Source organism: Oncorhynchus gorbuscha, linkage group LG06, assembly GCF_021184085.1.
Source record: "Oncorhynchus gorbuscha isolate QuinsamMale2020 ecotype Even-year linkage group LG06, OgorEven_v1.0, whole genome shotgun sequence".
NCBI classification, from domain to species: domain Eukaryota; kingdom Metazoa; phylum Chordata; class Actinopteri; order Salmoniformes; family Salmonidae; genus Oncorhynchus; species Oncorhynchus gorbuscha.
Genome location: NC_060178.1, coordinates 47,065,376 through 47,081,698, shown reverse-complemented (window position 1 = coordinate 47,081,698; position 16,323 = coordinate 47,065,376). Strand labels below are relative to the sequence as shown.

Sequence of the window (16,323 nt, the reverse complement as noted above, 5' to 3'; positions counted from 1 at the left end):
CAAGTGTATAGAGAATCAAATCTATGAGACAGTGTTGTGTGACACACACACACACCTTTTCCCAGAATGCCAGAGAGTATAACACCATGGTTTTGTCCAGGTTCAGTAACAGCGACTTAACAGGGAACATGTAACTAGCTATGAGTTCACTACAGAGCGGGATCAAACCCTGGCGATATCAATCACATAACTCACACGGCCTGGCATGTGGGCTGCTGCTCTCATTTACAGATACTGACTCACACAGCACACAGATGGACAGATGACGATGGAGTGAGAGATGGGGGGAGGGGAGAGAGAGAAACAAAGAAAGAAAGAAAAATGGGAGAGACAGAGAGAGAGAGAGAGAGAGAGAGAGAGAGAGAGACAGAGAGAGAGACAGAGAGAGAGACAGAGAGAGACAGAGAGAGAGAGAGAGAGAGAGAGAGAGAGAGAGAGAGAGACACAGAGAGAGAGAGAGAGAGAGAGAGAGAGAGAGAGACAGAGAGAGAGACAAAGAAAGAAAGAAAAATGGGAGAGACGGAGAGAGAGAGAGAAACAAAGAAAGAAAGAAAAATGGGAGAGACGGAGAGAGAGAGAGAAACAAAGAAAGAAAGAAAAATGGGAGAGACAGAGAGAGAGAGAGAGAAACAAAGAAAGAAAGAAAAATGGGAGAGACAGAGAGAGAGAGAGACAGAGAGAGAGAGAGAGAGCAGAGACAGAGACAGAGACAGAGACAGAGACAGAGACAGAGACAGAGACAGAGAGAGAGAGAGAGCGAGAGAGAGAGAGAGAGAGAGAGAGGTATCTACAGGAGCCGAGAGAGAGAGTTGTCCTCAGAGGTATCTACAGGGCCGAGGTCTGCCTGCAGTTGTCCTCAGAGGTCTATCTAGTTGTCAGGGTATCTACGGGCCGAGAGGTCTGCCTGCAGTTGTCCTCAGAGGTATCTACAGGGCCGAGAGGTCTGCCTGCAGTTGTCCTCAGAGGTATCTACAGGGCCGAGAGGTCTGCCTGCAGTTGTCCTCAGAGGTATCTACAGGGCCGAGAGGTCTGCCTGCAGTTGTCCTCAGAGGTATCAGGGCCGAGAGGTCTCTACAGGGTATCTACAGGGCCGAGAGGTCTGCCTGCAGTTGTCCTCAGAGGTATCTACAGGGCCGAGAGGTCTGCCTGCAGTTGTCCTCAGAGGTATCTACAGGGCCGAGAGGTCTGCCTGCAGTTGTCCTCAGAGGTATCTACAGGGCCGAGAGGTCTGCCTGCAGTTGTCCTCAGAGGTATCTACAGGGCCTGCCCTCAGAGAGGTCTGCCTGCAGTTGTCCTCAGAGGTATCTACAGGGCCGAGAGGTCTGCCTGCAGTTGTCCTCAGAGGTATCTACAGGGCCGAGAGGTCTGCCTGCAGTTGTCCTCAGAGGTATCTACAGGGCCGAGAGGTCTGCCTGCAGTTGTCCTCAGAGGTATCTACAGGGCCGAGAGGTCTGCCTGCAGTTGTCCTCAGAGGTATCTACAGGGCCGAGAGGTCTGCCTGCAGTTGTCCTCAGAGGTATCTACAGGGCCGAGAGGTCTGCCTGCAGTTGTCCTCAGAGGTATCTACAGGGCCGAGAGGTCTGCCTGCAGGTCTGCCAGGGCCGAGAGGTCTGCAGTTGTCCTCAGAGGTATCTCAGGGCCGAGAGGTCTGCCTCAGTTGTCCTCAGAGGTATCTACAGGGCCGAGAGGTCTGCAGGGTATCTACAGGGCCGAGGTCTGCCTGCAGTTGTCCTCAGAGGTATCTACAGGGCCGAGAGGTCTGCCTGCAGTTGTCCTCAGAGGTATCTACAGGGCCGAGAGGTCTGCCTGCAGTTGTCCTCAGAGGTATCTACAGGGCCGAGAGGTCTGCCTGCAGTTGTCCTCAGAGGTATCTACAGGGCCGAGAGGTCTGCCTGCAGTTGTCCTCAGAGGTAACTACAGGGCCGAGAGGTCTGCCTGCAGTTGTCCTCAGAGGTATCTACAGGGCCGAGAGGTCTCAAGTCATATTGTCAGTTAGAGCTGAGTCATAGACAAGTAATGGATTGTTTGCATTCTACAGTAATAATAACGCTAATAACAAAGAAGAACATAGGTGTTCTGGAAAACAGGGAAAGGGCGAGTCAGAACATTGCTCTCTCAGAAACAGCCGTGGTTCTGGAAATATTTCGCATCTTTAGGTAAATTGTCAAGTAGAAACCGGATGGAGCTTCAGTACATTGGGTTATATGATGAGATGGTGTTAGCTGCCAGATTGGATACAAGCTCTCCTTCCTCAGAGATGCCAGTTGTTTGTGACGCAAGCAATGTACTGACACTGGCTAGCACACTGTTGCTCTTCCACTCTCTATATAGCTGAACATTTCTCCTAACCATCCTATATAAATACAGGGACCAGCTCGACAGATTAAAGAAACACCGTTAACCGTGGAGCAATACTGAAATGGTTTGTGATCATTGAAATCTAGGAATCTTTGAAAAGGTAGAAAGGTCTACTCCCAAGGGTAATGGTCAACAACCGGTCGATCTTGATGGTATTCCTAGTCGATCAACAAGCATTTCTGTAGAAAATACAAGGCTTGCACTCCTTTTCTTTCCCGCCTTGCGCCGTTGGTGGTGGGTGCACTCGATTCAGGTGCAGCAGGCAGGCAAAGTGTTCCCATTTTCAACCATTCCCAGCGGAGCGGGAGATCAGTTGATAAAACGAGTGCGCCTACTGCGCTGGCCAATCACATAGCTCAAATCACAGTGCCTACCTACAGCTTCCACGACCCCAGCCACAGCAAAGTTACTGTGATACTAGCCTATGTAAGATTATATATATAGTATTGTAAGATTGCATACCTTTTAAAACCATGACCAGAGAGACTGTCAAAGAATACATGGCATCGGTGGTAGTTGAGGTTCGCCATCAGGTGGAATACGGTGTCCCCACTCACTGGTCAGTCTCACGGGGGGGGGCATCTGCGTCTCTCTTCCTGCCTCCACTGAGACTAATGCCAAAACAACTGGGAACTCGGGAAGTCTCCAACTTCTGACTTCAGTGCGGTCATCAAACTCAGAAACTTAGGCATCTTTCTACACTCTTAGGTGCTACGTAGAAGCTAAAAGGGTTCTTCGGCTGTCCCCATAGGAGAACCATTTGAATAACCCTTTTTGGTTCCAGGTAGAACCCTTTTCAGTTCCATGTAGAACCCTTTCAACAGAGTGTTCTACCTGGAACCAAAAGGGTTCTCCTATGGGGACAGCCGAAGAACCCTTCTTTCTAAGAATGTAGAGCTCGGATTTTCCATCTTGAAGTTCAGCGAGGTCATAATTTGACCTTGTTTTTCCAGAGTTCCCAGTTATATTGAAATCACGATGACCATCAGATGCAGGTACCATCAATCCAGTCAAATAAAAGAAAGCGAATAATATGCTAATTATTTCAATTTATTATAAAAGCTCTTTTAACAACTGATCTATTTTATTATCAAAACTTGAGTTTTAAAATATAATATAGTCTCAGAAGAACAATATTGTTAGGTGGCATATAGCCAATACGCTGTGGTAATGTATTAGGTCTCCTGCCCAAACCTCATTCCCACAGAACTGTTTTTATTAGGTTAATGTAAAAATATATAAATGTGTTTTTCTTTTCTTTTTTATCTGAGCCACTGGAATCCTCTTTACATCAAACCCAAAAGAGTTCTACCTGGAACAAAAAGTGTTTTACCTGTGATGGGCTCTGACTCCTAAACTTGAAATGTTGTTCATTATCATTTCTCCTATTGAAATATTACATACCCTCGTAAAACTGACAATCCTCGACTTCAGCGATGTCATTAACAAAATGGCTTCCAACACTCTACTCGGCAAACTGGATGCAGTCTTATCACAGTGCCATCCGTTTTCCCACCAAAGCCCCATATACTACCCACCACTGCGACCTGTATGCTCTCGTTGGCTGGCCCTCGCTACATATTCGTCACCAGACCCACTGGCTCCAGGTCATCTATAAGTCTCTGCTAGGTAAAGCTCCGCCTTATCTCAGCTCACTGGTCACGATAACAACACCCACCCGTAGCACGCGCTCCAGCAGGTATATCTCACTGGTCATCCCCAAAGCCAACACCTCCTTTGGCCGCCTTTCCTTCCAGTTCTCTGCTGCCAATGACTGGAATGATTTGCAAAAATTGCTGAAGCTGGAGATTTATTTCCCTCACTAACTTTAAACATTAGCTATCTGAGCAGCTAACTGATCGCTGCAGCTTTACATAGCCCATCTGTAAATAGCCCATCAAATCTACCTACCTCATCCCCATATTGTTTTGATTTACTTTTCTGCTCTTTTGCACACCAGTATTTCTACTTGGCATCACCATCTGCACATCTATCACTCCAGTGTTAATTTGCTTAATTGTAATTACTTCGCTACTATGGCCTGCTGATTGCCTTACCTCCTCACGCCATTTGCACACACGGTATATAGACTTTCTTTTTTTCTATTGTGTTATTGACTGTACGCTTGTTTATTCCATGTGTAACTCTGTGTTGTTGTTTGTGTCGCACTGCTTTGCTTTATCTTGGCCAGGTCGCAGTTGTAAATGAGAACTTGTTCTCAACTAGCCTACCTGGTTAAATAAAGTTGAAATAAAGAAAAAAAAACAATTATTGAGTACCATAGTCTAGTTTCTACACCAGAAGTTAATGGTAGTAGGAGGAATGTACTTAGTAACGGAAAGGCAATCGCATGGTCGCCGGCACTGATAAGGGTGGAGAGATGTGGTTTAGTGAGGAATGGGGGCCGAGGTCAGTTCAGGTCACATTAAGGGAGAAGGAAGAGTTTATTGTCCGCATCACTTAACTTCTCGCCTAGCAATAAAGATGTAATGTTTAGAGAGAAGGAGGAGACTCCACCCAAATTGGGGTTTATATACTCCCACTGGTGGCGCCATGTCCCTGTCTGTGCAGCTGTCCGACCCTTTGGGAGAATAAACTCGGCTTGAGCTTTACTAAGTGTTCGTGAGTGTTTTACTCCGTTCATTTAGAACGTAACACCTGGAACCAAAAAGAGTTATCATAAGGGGACAACTGAAGATCACTTGTGGGACCCTTTTTCTAGTGAGCGTCTCCATTATGGGGACGGTAATCGGCTCACCCAGAAGGCCCATTGTGTGGCCAGAATCGCCCTGCTGACGCCTTCCGTTGTCATCCCAGAGGACAGTTCCGCAACGCCGGGCAGCGCTCCAACTTCCACGGTGGGTGCACTGAAGCAACGGTAGAGTAACATTTACACAGGGGAGGAGGAGGGAGATATACCCCTCATTACCTAAAGAGGCTACCAACTTCTGAGAGACGTCCTGGAGCAAATCCTCAGAGAGAGGAGAGAGGGGGACACAGAGACAGAGACAGAGACAGAGAGAGAGGGGGACACAGAGACAGAGATAGAGAGACAGAGAGAGACAGAGAGAGACAGAGAGAGACAGAGAGAGACAGAGAGAGACAGAGAGAGACAGAGAGAGACAGAGAGAGACAGAGAGAGACAGAGAGAGACAGAGAGAGACAGAGAGACAGAGAGACAGAGAGACAGAGAGACAGAGAGAGAGAGACACAGAGAGACAGAGAGACAGAGAGACACAGAGAGACAGAGAGACAGAGAGACAGAGAGAGACAGAGAGAGACAGAGAGAGACAGAGAGAGACAGAGAGAGACAGAGAGAGACAGAGAGACAGAGAGACAGAGACAGAGAGACAGAGAGAGAGGGGGACACAGAGACAGGGACACAGACGTGCACACATAAGCACTAATAAGGACAAGCAGCCCCCTAAAATGGACTGAGATATTTATATGGGTACGGATTTGATGTGACAGATTGAACAGCCGTACATCTCAGTTATTGGTAATAGGCAAGGGGTAGGGAACCTAATCAGCCCTCCCATACACACACTAGTCCACTCTCTTTCTCCCACACTGGAGCTAGCCTCCACCAGGCAAGAGAGACTGGCTGCAAAACAAGATATGACACTCCTTTGAATTCACTCCCTGTTATTTTCTTCCAAAAGGAATCATTGCACAATTGTCATTTCCAGGAATTCTCTGACACATACCACTTATTTCACCCAGAAAACAATCCCTATTGAGTAGACCGTGTTTCAGGGCAAACCAAGCCATCTGCATCCCACAATCAGCACAGGGAATATATTATACGGCCTCAGGGCAAACCAAGCCATCTGCATGGGGAATATATTATACGGTCTCAGGGCAGACCAAGCCATCTGCATCCCACAATCAGCACGGGGAATATATTATACGGTCTCAGGGCAAACCAAGCCATCTGCATCCCACCATCAGCACGGGGAATATATTATACGGTCTCAGGGCAAACCAAGCCATCTACATCCCACAATCAGCACAGGGAATATATTATACGGTCTCAGGGCAAACCAAGCCATCTGCATCCCACAATCAGCACGGGGAATATATTATACGGTCTCAGGGCAAACCAAGCCATTTGCATCCCACAATCAGCACGGGGAATATATTATACGGTCTCAGGGCAAACCAAGCCATCTGCATCCCACCATCAGCACGGGGAATATATTATACGGTCTCAGGGCAAACCAAGCCATCTACATCCCACAATCAGCACGGGGAATATATTATACGGTCTCAGGGCAAACCAAGCCATCTGCATCCCACAATCAGCACGGGGAATATATTATACGGTCTCAGGGCAAACCAAGCCATCTGCATCCCACAATCAGCACGGGGAATATATTATACGGTCTCAGGGCAAACCAAGCCATCTGCATCCTACCATCAGCACAGGGAATATATTATACGGTCTCAGGGCAAACCAAGCCATCTGCATCTTACCATCAGCACGGGGAATATATTATACGGTCTCAGGGCAAACCAAGCCATCAGCACGGGGAATATATTATACGGTCTCAGGGCAAACCAAGCCATCTGCATCTTACCATCAGCACGGGAATATATTATACGGTCTCAGGGCAAACCAAGCCATCAGCACGGGGAATATATTATACGGTCTCAGGGCAAACCAAGCCATCTGCATCTTACCATCAGCACGGGGAATATATTATACGGTCTCAGGGCAAACCAAGCCATCAGCACGGGGAATATATTATACGGTCTCAGGGCAAACCAAGCCATCTGCATCTTACCATCAGCACGGGGAATATATTATACGGTCTCAGGGCAAACCAAGCCATCAGCACGGGGAATATATTATACGGTCTCAGGGCAAACCAAGCCATCTGCATCTTACCATCAGCACGGGGAATATATTATACGGTCTCAGGGCAAACCAAGCCATCTGCATCCTACCATCAGCACGGGGAATATATTATACGGTCTCAGGGCAAACCAAGCCATCTGCATCCTACAATCAGCACGGGGAATATATTATACGGGTCTCAGGGCAAACCAAGCCATCTGCATCCTACCATCAGCACGGGGAATATATTATACGGTCTCAGGGCAAACCAAGCCATCTGCATCCTACAATCAGCACGGGGAATATATTATACGGGTCTCAGGGCAAACCAAGCCACCAGCACGGGGAATATATTATACGGTTTCAGGGCAAACCAAGCCATCTGCATCCCACAATCAGTATGGGGAATATATTATACGGTCTCAGGGCAAACCAAGCCATCTGCATCCTACCATCAGCACGGGGAATATATTATACGGTCTCAGGGCAAACCAAGCCATCTGCATCCCACAATCAGCACGGGGAATATATTATACGGTCTCAGGGCAAACCAAGCCATCTGCATCCCACCATCAGCACGGGGAATATATTATACGGTCTCAGGGCAAACCAAGCCATCTGCATCTTACCATCAGCACGGGGAATATATTATACGGTCTCAGGGCAAACCAAGCCATCTGCATCCTACCATCAGCACGGGGAATATATTATACGGTCTCAGGGCAGACCAAGCCATCTTCATGGGGAATATATTATACGGTCTCAGGGCAAACCAAGCCATCTGCATCTTACCATCAGCACGGGGAATATATTATACGGTCTCAGGGCAAACCAAGCCATCTGCATCCCACCATCAGCACGGGGAATATATTATACAGTCTCAGGGCAAACCAAGCCATCTGCATCCCACCATCAGCACGGGGAATATATTATACGGTCTCAGGGCAAACCAAGCCATCTGCATCCCACAATCAGCACGGGGAATATATTATACGGTCTCAGGGCAAACCAAGCCATCTGCATCCCACAATCAGCACAGGGAATATATTATACGGTCTCAGGGCAAACCAAGCCATCTGCATCCCACCATCAGCACGGGGAATATATTATACGGTCTCAGGGCAAACCAAGCCATCTGCATATCACCATCAGCACGGGGAATATATTATACGGTCTCAGGGCAAACCAAGCCATCTGCATCCCACCATCAGCACGGGGAATATATTATACGGTCTCAGGGCAGACCAAGCCATCTTCATGGGGAATATATTATACGGTCTCAGGGCAAACCAAGCCATCTGCATCTTACCATCAGCACGGGGAATATATTATACGGTCTCAGGGCAAACCAAGCCATCTGCATCCCACCATCAGCACGGGGAATATATTATACGGTCTCAGGGCAAACCAAGCCATCTGCATCTTACCATCAGCACGGGGAATATATTATACGGTCTCAGGGCAAACCAAGCCATCAGCACGGGGAATATATTATACGGTCTCAGGGCAAACCAAGCCATCAGCACGGGGAATATATTATACGGTCTCAGGGCAAACCAAGCCATCTGCATCTTACCATCAGCATGGGGAATATATTATACGGTCTCAGGGCAAACCAAGCCATCTGCATCCCACCATCAGCACGGGGAATATATTATACGGTCTCAGGGCAAACCAAGCCATCAGCACGGGGAATATATTATACGGTCTCAGGGCAAACCAAGCCATCAGCACAGGGAATATATTATACGGTCTCAGGGCAAACCAAGCCATCAGCACGGGGAATATATTATACGGTCTCAGGGCAAACCAAGCCATCTGCACGGGGAATATATTATACGACAGCGTCTAGCATCGCAAACGGCACCCTATTTCCTATATAGTGCCCTACTTCTGACCAGAGTAATGTAAACACTAAATAGTGAATAGGGTGCCATTTGAAGCCAAGCTAGTGTTTCACACCAATTAAAACCACGGCCCAATAAAAATCACATAAAATCTGTTTCACCATTTCCCCAAAGGGAAGATTAAATTTACTTACTTACAACGATAGATATTACATCCAAACGAAACATGCTGTTCGGCTAATTCAGCATTAAGCGTACACTTGAGTTTGCACACACGCGCGGCATGAGATGATCGGTGAGTAATGTACACTCGTTATCTGGTGATTTACGATGGTTTGAGTCCTTTTATGGCCCTGTGTTCTTTGGTAGGGTGCTGAGGAAGATAGGGAATAGGGGGGAGGATTTGTGCGTGTGTGGGGGGGGCTGAAAGCAGTTTAAGGCAGGGATCAAGCTAGATGAAGACAATTTTTTTCTTGAGTGGAGGAGAACTATTCAGGCTCCATAACATATTCATATACTCACTATGTAGTTTAAACACATAAGGACACACACATACAGTATATACAATCACAAGCACACACACACACACACGAGAGAATCCCTCTCACCTTTCCCATTATTCATCCTATGTCTTCTTTATTGTCGTCTATCATCTCTCTTTCTCTCTCCATGTCAAACTCTGCACTTCTATGAGTTGGTGTGTGGACTGGAGAGATCACTGTGTCTCCAAGCGGGACCCTGACCTGAGAACGGAGCTGGCGGTCTGTGAGGTGACAAGCCTGGAGAGTTTGAGGGGCCCGAGAGTTGGATCACAGGGCTCACATTCAACCCACTACACGTCTAATTAGGGAATTCTCCACAATGTAGAGAGACATATATGATCCCCCACACGGCACTCCTCAGCGCTCACACATCCAACAGCCTAGAGACCACACAAGGGTGAGGGGCGGTGGGAATAGGCAGAGAATGGCAAGATGCAAGATGGCACCAACAGCAATGGTTGCTTCGAATCCTCAGGAAATTAATGAGTATTTTTTTTTTAATAGGTATTATTTCTTACATAATTAGCTCAGAAAATCTCAAGCCTTATTACATACAGTCTGGAAGAACTACTGGATATAAAGGCAACGTCAACTTACCAACATTACGACCAGGAGTAAGACTTTCCCGAAGCGGATCCTTTGCACCACCGCCTAGGACATTGGAGGGCCCAGAGGCCAACCCAAAAACAATGTCGCCGTAGAAGAGGTAGGCGGAGCGGACTCCTGGTCAGACTTCGAAGGCCACACCACCCACTGCTTCCCGCTAATGTCCAGTCTTTAGACAACAAGGTAGACAAAATTAGGGCAAGGGTTGCCTTCCAGAGAGACGAAAGAGATTTTAACATTCTCTGTTTCACGGAAACATGGCTCTCTCGGGATATGTTGTCGGAGTCGCAACAGCCACCGGGTTTCTTCATGAGTTGTGCCGAAATAAATACACATCTCTCTGGGAAGAAGAAGGGCGGGGATGTATGCTTCATGATTAATGACTCATGGTGTAATCATAACAACATACAGGAACTCAAGCCCTTTTGTTCACCTGACCTAGAATGTCCCCACGGCGGCCCTCAAGGAACTTCAATGGACTCTATGTAAACTGGAAACCAGTTAGGCTACCTAAATTCTATCAGCATATTGATTGTAGCACTCGCGCGGGCTACATACTGGATCACTGCTACTCTAACTTCCGCTATGCATGCAAGGCCCTGCCCCGCTCTCCCTTCTGCAAATCCGACTACAACTTAATTTTGCTCCTGCAGAAACTCAAACAGGATGTACCCGTGACAAGAACCATTCAACGCTGGTCTGACCAATCAGAACCCACACTTCAAAATTGTTTTGATCACGTGGACTGGGGAATGTTCCGGGCTTCCTCAGAGAATAATATCGATTCATACACTGATTCGCTGAGTGAGTTTATAAGGAAGTGCATTGGACATGTTGTACCCACTGTGACAATTATAACCTACCCTAACCAGAAACCGTGGATAGATTTAACCATGGAAATATTTTCGGGAATAAGGCTAAATATAAACAGTGTAGTTATTCCCTCAAACAAGCGAAATGTCGGTATAGGGACAAAGTGGAGTCGCAATTCAACAGCTCAGACACGAGACGTATGTGGCAGGGTCTACAGGCAATCACGGACTACAAAAAGAAAACAAGCCACGTCACGGACACCGACGTTTTGCTTCCAGACAAACTAAACACCTTCTTTGACTGCATTGAGGATAATACAGTGCCACCAACACAGCCCGTTTACCAAGGACTGCGCCCCCACCCCCTCCTTCTGTGTGGCCAACGTGAGAAAGACATTTAAACGTGTTAACCCTCGCAAGGCTTCTGGCCCAGATGGCATCCCTAGCTGCGTCCTCAGAGCATGCACAGACCAGCGCTCCCTATCCCAGACTGCTGTCCCCACATGCTACAAGATGGCCTCCATTGTTCCTGTACCCAAGAAGGCAAAGATAATTGAACTAAATGACTATTGCCCGTAGCACTCACTTCTGTCGTCATGAAGTGCTTTGAGAGACTAGTCAAGGATCATATCACCTCCACCTTATCTGCCACCCTAGACCCACTTCAGTTTGCATACCGCCCCAACAGGTCCACAGACAATGCCATCGCCATCACACAGAACACTGCCCTATCCCATCTGGACAACAGGATATACCTATGTAAGAATGCTGTTCATTGACTACAGCTCAGCCCATCGTATCCTCCAAGCTCATAATTAAGCTTGAGGCCCAAGGTCTCAAGCCGCCCTGTGCAATTGGGTCCTGGACTTCCTGACGAGCCGCCCCCAGGTGGTGAAGGTAGGAAATACGCTTGCACCTGAATAGAATAGTGAGTAGACTATGAAAATGAATATTCAATACCTCATTCTTGCTCTGACTCCATTTTATGCAGTTTTGTTTCAGTGATGTTGGATTCTCGTTTGGGTCTACACCTGTGTTTCAGTGATGTTGGATTCTCGTTTGGGTCTACACCTGTGTTTCAGTGATGTTGGATTCTGTGTTTCAGTTTTGGGTCTACGCCTGTGTTTCAGTGATGTTGGATTCTCGTTTGGGTGATGTTGGATTCTACGCCTGTGTTTCAGTGATGTTGGATTCTCGTTTGGGTCTACACCTGTGTTTCAGTGATGTTGGATTCTCGTTTGGGTCTACGCCTGTGTTTCAGTGATGTTGGATTCTCGTTTGGGTCAGTGTGTTTCAGTGATGTTGGATTCTCGTTTGGGTCTACACCTGTGTTTCAGTGATGTTGGATTCTCGTTTGGGTCTACGCCTGTGTTTCAGTGATGTTGGATTCTCATTTGGGTCTACACCTGTGTTTCAGTGATGTTGGATTCTCGTTTGGGTCTACGCCTGTGTTTCAGTGATGTTGGATTCTCGTTTGGGTCTACACCTGTGTTTCAGTGATGTTGGATTCTCGTTTGGGTCTACACCTGTGTTTCAGTGATGTTGGATTCTCGTTTGGGTCTACGCCTGTGTTTCAGTGATGTTGGATTCTCATTTGGGTCTACGCCTGTGTTTCAGTGATGTTGGATTCTCGTTTGGGTCTACGCCTGTGTTTCAGTGATGTTGGATTCTCGTTTGGGTCTACGCCTGTGTTTCAGTGATGTTGGATTCTCGTTTGGGTCTACACCTGTGTTTCAGTGATGTTGGATTCTCGTTTGGGTCTACGCCTGTGTTTCAGTGATGTTGGATTCTCGTTTGGGTCTACACCTGTGTTGTGGATACTGTATAAGTGTTGGTCATCTGTATGTTTCTATTTATTATTATAATAATATAGACTGAAATATTTTGAAAAAATAAATAACAATAATAATAATGCCACTTTAATAATGTTTACATATCTTACATTACTCATCTCATGTATATACTGAATTTTACACCATCTATTGCATCTTGCCTATGCCACTAGGCATTAAGTAGTTATTGTGAATTGTTAGATATTACTGCACTGTCGGAACTAGAAGCACACGCATTTCGCAAAACTCACATTAACATCTGCTAACCTTGTGTATGTGACTAATACAATTGGATTTGATTGGTCAACAGGACACAAGATTCTCCCATTGGACAGTGCTACCTCGGGAGGCGGGAGGGGGCTCGGGAGAAGGTTGGGGGGGGGGGGTTTAAAGCTAGGATTCCAGGATTGCCCACAGTGTGGCCTGGGGAGAGGCGAGAGGGGTGTCTGGGTGTTGGTGGTTGGAGAGATGGTGATTGACAAGGTTACAGTGTAACACCTGCTAATCAGGCTTGGGGTGAACACAGTCAGCTATTCTGGAACTCCATAACACACACACACACACACACACACACCTACAGAGATTCTCTCTGTGATAGACAAAGATTGATGACAGAGTTCAAATGCTGTCAGATCCTTTCTGGTGGAGCTGTGATTGACTCACTGTGTCTGATGTTAAAGATGACCGATCTTGACAATACTGGTCCTGGCCTCAGAGATAACATTACTGTGCTGCTGTGATATGGTATTATAACGTGAATATCTCCAGATAGATAGTTATCACACTAGAAATCTCTCTCTCTCTTTCTGCATGACGTAACAATATATTGCCAAAGGTTACTTTGGCCATTTACAATATGAAAATAATAAGAATCTAAATGGTCAACAGGACAACAATAACCAAGAGCCAAAATAGCCATATGTTGAACGATAACAACAAGCACATACAGTAGAGGACATGTGTAGGTTGATTGGTCTCGCTCTCTCTCCCTCGTCCTGACAATCTCTTTGAAGTTCCCCCACTTTCAACTGAGATTTTGATTAAAAATAGTTCTGTCTCCGTCTTTAAATTCAAAAGGGCAGTCATTAGAATTCCACGAACACATCAAGTTCTGCAACTAGCTACCTTCTCTAAAATGAGCTATAGCTATTTAAAGCCTGGACATCTATTGATTTGAGAGAGAGAGAGAGAGAGAGAGAAAGAGAATGAGAGAGAAACAGTAGAGAGAGAAAGAGAATGAGAGAGAGAGAGAGAGAGAGAGAGAGAGAGAGAGAGAGAGAGAGAAGAGAGAGAGAGAGAGAGAGAAACAGTAGAGAGAGAAAGAGAATGAGAGAGAAACAGTAGAGAGAGAAAGAGAATGACAGAGAAACAGTAGAGAGAAAAGAGAATGACAGAGAAACAGTAGAGAGAAAGAGAATGACAGAGAAACAGTAGAGAGAGAAAGAGAATGAGAGAGAGAGAGAGAGAGAGAGAGAGAGAGAAACAGTAGAGAGAGAAAGAGAATGAGAGAGAGAGAGTGAGAGAGAGGAGTGAAACAGTAGAGAGAGAAAAAGAATGAGAGAGAGAGAGGAGTAAAACAGTAGAGAGAGAAAGAGAATGACAGAGAGAGCAAAAGAGAGAGAGAATAAAGAGAGAGAGGAGTAGAGAGAGAAGGAAAGTGGAGCTGTCAAAATATCACCAAGGGATCTGTGTTAAGAAAATGAATTGCAGTAAGGAAAGAGAGAACTGTCTCTGACATCCTTCCTTCTACTGCTACTTCAGGAGCCATCCTACCCTTGACACAGCAGTCTGTTGGAATAATTAACCGTGTGACGTGAGCCGTGGATAACACACACACACACACACACACACACACACACACACACACACACACACACACACACACACACACACACACACACACACACACACACACACACACACACACACACACACACACAGTGGATAAGGCCATTTCACATTAAGCTCTCACCAGCCATTAAATACCTTCAACCCCATGACATGTTGCCCTCTGCTATCTCAGCTGTTTGCAGATCCGCATTTCAAAACGGTATTTGATTTCCGGCGCTTGGCTCTCGCTCTCCTCTATGTATAGGTATCCCCTGTAACTCCCCGGGAAAGGTGACTGGACAGACATGGTGGGGTTGCTCTGTGAACTGAAGAGGATGGTGATGGTTTGGAGAAGTGGGAGGTGGTTTTGGTTTACCTGTCCCTTTGTTGCGGTCCACAAAGCAGTACTTGAGCTCGTACTCTCTCAGAATCTCATGGACCTCCTGCAGAGAGAGAGAGAGAGGACGGGGGTGTAGGGAGAGAGAGGACGGGGTGTAGGGAGAGAGAGGGAGGACGGGGTGTAGGGAGAGAGAGAGGACGGGGTGTAGGGAGAGAGAGAGGACGGGGTGTAGGGAGAGAGAGAGAGGACGGGGTGTAGGGAGAGAGAGAGGAGGACGGGGTGTAGGGAGAGAGAGAGAGGACGGGGGTGTAGGGAGAGAGAGAGAGGGAGGGGGTGTAGGGAGAGAGAGAGAGGGGGGTGTAGGGAGAGAGAGAGAGGACGGGGGGTGTAGGGAGAGAGAGGGAGGGAGAAGGGGTGTAGGGAGAGAGAGAGGGGTGAAGGGGGTGTAGGGAGAGAGAGAGGAGAGGACGGGGTGTAGAGGAGAGAGAGGGGGGTGTAGGGAGAGAGAGGGAGGACGGGGTGTAGGGAGAGAGAGAGAGGTGTAGGGAGGGGGTGTAGGGAGAGAGAGGGAGGACGGGGTGTAGGGAGAGAGAGAGAGGAAGGGGGTGTAGGGAGAGAGAGAGAGGACGGGGTGTAGGGAGAGAGAGAGAGGACGGGGTGTAGGGAGAGAGAGAGGAGGGGGGTGTAGGGAGAGAGAGAGAGGACGGGGTGTAGGGAGAGAGAGGGGGGTGTAGGGAGAGAGGGAGGACGGGGTGTAGGGAGAGAGAGAGAGAGGAGGACGGGGGTGTAGGAGAGGAGGGTGTAGGGAGAGAGAGGGAGGACGGGGTGTAGGGAGAGAGAGAGGGAGAGGAGAGGACGGGGTGTAGGGAGAGAGAGAGAGGAGAGGGGGTGTAGGGAGAGAGAGAGAGGACGGGGTGTGGGAGAGGGAGAGAGAGGAGAGAGAGGGGGTGTAGGGAGAGAGAGGAGAGGGAGAGGACGGGGTGTAGGAGAGAGAGAGAGAGGAGGGTGTAGGGAGAGGGGGGGGTGTAGGGAGAGAGAGAGAGGACGGGGGTGTAGGGAGAGAGAGGGAGGAGGGGGTGTAGGGAGAGAGAGGGACGGGGTGTAGGGGACGGGGGTGTAGGGAGAGAGAGAGAGGACGGGGGTGTAGGGAGAGAGAGGGAGGACGGGGGTGTAGGGAGAGAGAGGGAGGACGGGGTGTAGGGAGAGAGGGGTGTAGGGAGGACGGGAGGACGGGGGTGTAGGGAGAGAGAGAGAGGAAGGGGTGTAGGGAGAGAGAGGGTGTAGAGGAAGGGGGGTGTAGGGAGAGAGAGGGAGGA

The 16,323-nt window shown here is 47.8% G+C and overlaps 1 protein-coding gene across 4 annotated transcripts in view; it reads right to left on the bottom strand.

The window, feature by feature from the left end:
- The window catches only part of LOC124038027 (ribonucleoprotein PTB-binding 2-like), a 95,948-nt gene that overhangs the window by 59,017 nt on the left and 20,608 nt on the right, over nucleotides 1–16,323 (bottom strand). For all 4 annotated transcript variants that reach the window (XM_046353391.1, XM_046353392.1, XM_046353393.1 and 1 more), the window contains exon 2: nucleotides 15,044–15,110. In XM_046353391.1, the coding sequence (XP_046209347.1) occupies nucleotides 15,044–15,110 (67 nt within the window). The remainder of the gene's footprint in view (nucleotides 1–15,043; nucleotides 15,111–16,323) is intronic.